Raw genomic sequence first — 6,674 nt, 5'->3', positions numbered from 1 at the left:
CGACTGGTGTAATGTGTAACCTGTAACCCGAGTTCCTTGTGGCTCTCTTCTTCTATCAATGAAAAGCGCAGTCCTCCTGCGTCGTTTCAAATATATATGCGACTAACAGATGTGTATCAGACTCTAAAGGACGTGTGTCTTTTGGACTCCACGAAGGACTCTGCAGATCAAGATGCAATCGCATCTTAACTAAACCTTCGCGCTTCATCCGTTTCTTCCCATCTGATTGACATCAAGATCGCGTGCCGCCATCCAAAGTTGATTGGTCTCCTCTTCATCTCCGTCCAGAAAGCATGCACAAAGATGAAATCGCAGCTCCTCTTCATCTTCCGTTTCTTTGCAATCAGCTTACGCTCGCCGTCAGGGACCGACGTTATTGAAACCGTGCTCGACATGGGTAGGGCACCCAATCTCGTCTAACTGGCCTATACTCACGATGTTCGACTTCAGCTTTGGAATCCAGTCTACGTAGTCAGGGCTTGATGCCGCTAGTTATCGATGGCGAACAACACTGTACCGCGCCCACCGATGTCGACAAGGGAGCCATCTCCGAAGCGTACCTTGCAGGAGACGATCTTCTCTAGCTCGGCGAAGGCGTTTTCTCGCCCGTGATGTGATTCAACGCCCGGTGTATAAGACTAAATGGGCATCAACATGGATGATAAAGAACAATTGATGTATAAGACTAAGAGTACCCGATAGAATTATGGGGTGTTGCAGTGATTGTGGGGGTGGTGTTGCGCCGGTGTGCCTACCACCAGACATTGCTCTGCAACCCGCTTGTGTGCCAAATGTGGTCCCTAAAACATTGTGCCGGAGGCAAGGAGGAACAAAATTAAGAGAAACGAGAGCGAGAGTTTGCTCAAAGCACAACTTGCAACTTTTGTGTTTCTCATTCACTCCTTTTACTCGGGCTACAAATGGTCACATGAACCCATGATACACAATACTTGCGTCATCCCACGAGCAGACGCGGAACAAACGCTCCAAGTTTTTTAGGCAAAGCTTGGAGCCTACTGCTGCTAAATTCAGAAAGTTCAGAAACTGAAAAACGGCTAACACCTAAGACTCTTAACAGAGATCAGTGTTGAGGATGGACATCGTATGCAGTTTTATAGCACTGTGTGGTTCAGAGGGGTGCAGGCCGCTGGTCTCAGTGGACTTGTTCCTGCAGCTGATGCAAATGTTAGAACGTGGTGATTCTCATGAGCTGGTTGTGAGGCTTGTGCACGTTATACATCTCGTTCTTTTTGTTGAGATTAACCTAAACGTTGCAAGGATGTGATTGATTAGCGGGACTGTCTGACTGATTCGCGCGCCTGATCTAATCGTATGTACGGCCACTATGCTCGGTAGTGGAGGGGAGGCACCACACAATCACAACATCGGATTCACCTTTACCAGTGGTGAAGACTAAGATGGACAAATTCAGATCGATTATCTCCATGCCTTATACAGCTTCGTTCAGTTGCACACAAAACGCCGAGATAAACAAATATGGACACATTTTATTACTATACTACATGAAGTCTAGTCAAACTTTTTAATTTTTATGACAGAAGACGTTACTACTAACTACTAAGCCACTAGCTCCGGGGGAAAGACCCACGTTAGCTTACATAAGCCGATGTTCTGCAGGGTCATTCTGTAGAGCCGATCATACCTCGGGGCGCTCACAGTTTGGGATCTCATAGCGAATACGTCGTCCGTGTCGATGAAATAAATAGCATCCTCTTGTATCTCCTTGCTACAAGTTGCAGAAATAGACTTGCAGAATAGTTCGCTAATGAAAAGAGCTTGGCCACCTATCCCGTCTCTCACCGGCACCCACATGGCTCCGCTGATGTCGGCCTCGAAAACATCTACCTTGTGAGTGATGTCATCAAAAGGCCCGCCAGCTGATAATACTTGCCGCCTCACCATGAGCAACTTTCCACATGATTCGATCAAGTGCCACCTGATCTCAATGTGATGCGCATCATCATGCAGGGACTTGTCAGCATCCACAAATTTGATTCCTTCACCGGTCATATCCTCCTTGGTCATCTTCGTCAAGCCATATGTGTGTTCGCCATTGTTCTTTCTCTCGTCATGGTCATCATGATCATCATTGATGTGCTCGTCTTCACTGTCACTTCTAGCATATCCTTCGTCCTGGTAGCGGTGGTCATCGTCATCAATGTCATCAACATTGTTATTGTACTCCTCGTCATTGTCGCTGCTATCATCCTCCTCATCATCATCGTCATCGATGGCGTCCTCATCATCATCATAGTCTTCGTCGTCGCCATCGTCACCATCATCATCATAGTCTTCCTCGTCGCTCCACACGTGAAACTCGTCCCCAATGACACACTTGCCGCCGGTAATCATGGGTACGTCGTTATCATCATCGGCGATGTCAAAGTAGACGAGATCCTCGTCTAGAGTGATACCGTAGAGTCTGTCTCCAAGGAACGCAACATCGATGATGATGACGAGGGGAGGTGCATGCCCCTTGGGCAACCACACGCCCTTCCCACGGCGGGTTAAGATGATGGGGCAGCTACAGTGGTTGGTCATGACAGCGATAATGTCATCCGGGGTCGACCGCAAGAGCACCTTCCGGATCTCAAAACGCTTGGAAACATGGCCAATGACGGCATCCAACTCAGGGAGCGACAACGTTGTGCTAGAGAACACATTGTGCAGGAGGTAATTGTGCATGTTCTCCGCGTTCACGCAGTCGAGGGCGATCCAGCCGTCGGTAGAGCCGATGCACTTGGTGGTCTTGCGGAAGGAGAAAAGGCGGCGAACGTGGTAGTCGGTCCTGGAGCCAACGCTGCTCGCGGTCTCGGGGTAGGAGGAGAGGCGGTGCAGGATACGGTCAGAGGGGTCCACGAACCCCCCAAACGGAAGCATGATCCACGGAAGCTGCCGCCGAGGGGGATGCGCGGCCGAGCGCCAGGATCGGCATACGACCTGGAGGCGAGCGCGGTAGTCGGGGAAAAAGAAGCGGCGGAAGATCAGCGCAAGGAGGTCCTCTGGGAGTTCAGACCACGGCGGCTCCATTGATTGATGCTACGGCACTTGAGGCACGTACGGGAGCTGCTGATTCGCTATGCTTTTGGCCGGGATCGATTCCATCATATCTGCTTCGCGGGTCCAACTCTAACACAAAACAAGTCCGTACGTGTAAACGAGTTGTACACTGTAACTCACACCCGTTCCGTGCCGTGGCGTGCATGTATCGCGAAAGAACGAACAAACGTGTCAAGACTTTTACGTGTTCGGCCTTACGTGGTCCATGTTTGAGAACTCAGCTGTCCGACCCGTGCCCTCGATCAGGCGCGCGCGTCGGCTTCAGTACTCCCTCGCGCCCAACCTTCCCACTCTACCTAATGAAGGAGGCCGGGAAGGAATCCATGGATCCCAAAACAACGCAATCAGCTGGCTCCTTCCCAAACATGTGCATGATCTTCAACCGCTGGCTATCAGATCACTCAGATTCAATACGTGCGTGCGTGCGTACACCATACAAGGATCAATACTACGCACATACGCGCGCCTCTACCTGCCTAGCCAGCCAGCTACGTACGTACGGGAATCCTAAAGAAAACGTAAAACTAAACTGACCACACTTTTCCGGCCGGCCGGCCCCATCCGCAGAGCAGAGCCTCCCATCTGCGCCGCCGCCGCCGCTGCAGCAGAACCTCCGATGATCCATGCATGCCGGTGACTCGCCGCCGCCTGCAGCACTGGATCCCTTTTCGGCGAACCTGCAGGAAACGAATCTGAGCAGTGACATGGTCGAAGATGCACTCGAGATCGTGGCTACATGGATGGATACGGCCGGATTCATCAAACTAATCGAAAGACATAATCCGAGAATTACCGGGCCGCCGCGACAATGAAAACGACGATGAAACCGGGAGGCCTGGTGATCGAGTGAACAGCAGAGTGCCCGCTCTCCTCTCCTCTCCTCTCCTCGTCGAGTAAAGAGTCAAAGTCTAAGTCGTCACACACGACGCACGCGTTGGCTACACCCTTCCCTGTATTTATAGAGGAGGCCAAGGTTGGAGATTCAAATATTTTGAGGGAGGTAGGGGGCATCTATGGCGGGAACGAAATGAGATGAAGTTAGGCTCAGCTAGATAAGATGGACCGCCGTGATTCAACAATTCGTCGTGTGTTCTCCCGGATCGGTGACGTGGAGGCCGATGTGCATGGCTACAGGGGATTGGGACTCTAGCATTAGTTGCTGATTTATTTTCTCCAAATATACTACTCTCGAGAACTTCAGTAGCTTTTGCATGAGAGTAAATTATGCCAACTGGGCGGCATATGCTCTGGCGCAAATTAATTGCTGATTGATTTTCTCCTAATATAGTTGCTTCAACATGCTAATTAATCACGTTGTGTATTATTCTACCAAACGGCCAGAGCGACAACAGTGGAAGCTAGACTCGCTGAATCATTCAACGTGCATGCCTCAGTCGTCGCATTGCTCAGCTTAATTTCCTGACCGTCAAATACATGAACAGAACTGTCGTGAAATACATATGCACGCACACTACTCTTTTCCTTGCCTGTTTTCTTTGCTAATTTTATCAATTACGGTAATTAATATGACACTTAGAAATCGGCTACTGATTGACATGTGTGGCTAGCTACCATATGATCGAAATCGGCCCACGGCAACGCCCTCGCCGAGTCTTCCCCGGACGAGAACGACTTGGACAGCCTCGTGGCCAACGCGCGCGTCCCGAACGTGCGCAAGATGCCCCCTCCGGCCGCCGCGGGAGGACGGCGCGGCCTCTGCCTCGGCGTGTCCGTGCACCACACCGCCTGCGACGACCCAGATGGTCTGCTCGGCAAGACGCTCTCCGGCCGGTATGAGGATGCTCGCGCCGGAAACGGAGATGCCAGCACCGGCCGGTGATCGCGTCCTTCCCGCTAGCGCGCGACCAGATCGACAGGATCAAGGACGCGGTGGCAGAACCAGGAACGCAGCAGCGCCCGTTGTCGTTCGTGGCGGCGTCGGCGCTGGCGTGGGTGTGCCTCCCGAGGAGCCGTTCCGTGGGCGTGGACGGCGCGGCGTGCAGCCACATGCAGTTCTCCTTCGAGTGCCGGTCGAGGCTGGTCCCGTCGCTCCCTGCCGAGTACTTCGGCAAATGCCTGCGCGCAATGCGACAACGTCGGCGTGCGGTCGTTCCGCTGCGGCTATGTCGGCCAGCTAGGACGGCGTTGCTCGTGTGGTGGCGTAGATCAAAGGCGACGACGTCGGCCGTCTAGGACGTCGCGTGCTCGGCGCAGCTCAAGGCAACGGTGTCGGCGTCTGCTCGTGCCGCCGCGGCTACGTCGTCCAGTTAGAACGTCGCTTGCTCGTTCAAGATGACGACGTCTGCGTGTCCTCGTGCCGCCGCGGGTACGTCGGCCAGCTAGGACGGCGCTTGTTCGTACTGCGTTACAGCTCAAACCGATGACGTCGGCCAACAAGAACGCCGGGTGCTCGTGTCGCCGCGTCGCACCTCAAGGCGACATAGTCGGCCGTCCGCATCGGCGGCGTGATGATCGCCGCATCATGGCGCACGCGAAGCTGCCTGATTGCTTGGTTTCATGTGCGCACACGCTGCTAGCTTGCTAGCTTTTTCTCACGCGCTAGCGCGTGCCGGCCGACCGCTGCTTTGCTGCCGCTAGTGGTGCTGTCCTGTGCTTTGCCGCCGTGGCCTCCCTGGCTGTCGGTTCGCCTTCACTACCATCTTCCGGCGGCGCGGCAGAGGAGAGCAGCATCGCGTCTTGGGTCCAAGTGAAGCACCTCGCAGCCGTTGGCCACTGCACGCCCTCGTGCCGGCCGGCATGGTTGCGTGGCGCGGCAGCATGCGCAGTAAGCCTCCGCAGGACGACGATGCAGCTACAAGCGCGCAGCCGCGTCGTCGAGGTCGGCGTGTCGGCGTGGCGCGGAAGCATGCACAATGCTTCCAAAATCGGCCCGTTTTTTCCAACTATATTCAGGGTCCTGCAAGTTTTCCAAAATCGCACATGTGACTTTTCTCTGGCTCTTCTCTTTGCTAAATAGTGCTAAAGCTAATAAATTTAGCACCTAAATATGGGCTCGTGATTGACCTGTGTGGATACCATATGATCGAATAGGGTCCTAGTTGGTTGTTGCTTCAGGTTAATTAACCACTGCTGGCAGCTCAAGCTAAATGTAAACTGGAACCAAATCTTCACCTAGTAAAACACTTGAAGAAATGAAAATGGATATTGCTGCAGCTGAATTCCTTCTACTAGGGATGCTCCAGCCTTGTCTTGGAGTCATAGCTGAATGTCACAGCCACAAAATAAAACGGCACCCACTATATATGACAATATTATTCTAGTGATCCTCACAAGGTCAAAAATCACAAAATAAACTTCTCTCACAAAGTCACACCCACAAAATAATGTCACAAGATCTTTCGTGCCTGGCGATGGTTGTTGCATTTAATTAACCAATACCACGATGTATGTGAACACAAACGCAAACTGGAGCCATTGCTTCAAATGCTAGCTCCAGGCAGAAGTCGCATAAATGCAGGGCAACAATCACCATACAACCAGCAAGTAAGCTTCTCCGATGCACCCCACTACACCAGATCCAGTAGGTCTCCTCTGCGCCACCAGCTCCTCCCCAGGTTGTCGCTGCCCAACAA

General features: G+C 52.6%; 1 protein-coding gene across 1 annotated transcript; it reads right to left on the bottom strand.

Moving 5' to 3' along the window:
• Positions 1–1,578: 1,578 nt before the first annotated feature.
• On the bottom strand, positions 1,579–3,051 carry LOC139837782 (uncharacterized). The gene is made up of 2 exons (XM_071827051.1): positions 2,332–3,051; positions 1,579–2,229 (listed from the first exon to the last, which is right to left on the bottom strand). Exons 1-2 carry the CDS (start codon positions 3,049–3,051, stop codon positions 1,579–1,581), a joined length of 1,371 nt encoding a protein of 456 aa, XP_071683152.1.
• Positions 3,052–6,674: the final 3,623 nt, after the last annotated feature.

This window comes from Lolium perenne, chromosome 3 (assembly GCF_019359855.2).
Source record: "Lolium perenne isolate Kyuss_39 chromosome 3, Kyuss_2.0, whole genome shotgun sequence".
NCBI lineage: Eukaryota > Viridiplantae > Streptophyta > Magnoliopsida > Poales > Poaceae > Lolium > Lolium perenne.
Note: the sequence above shows the minus strand (reverse complement) of the source record. Positions and strands in the feature narration are given on the sequence as shown.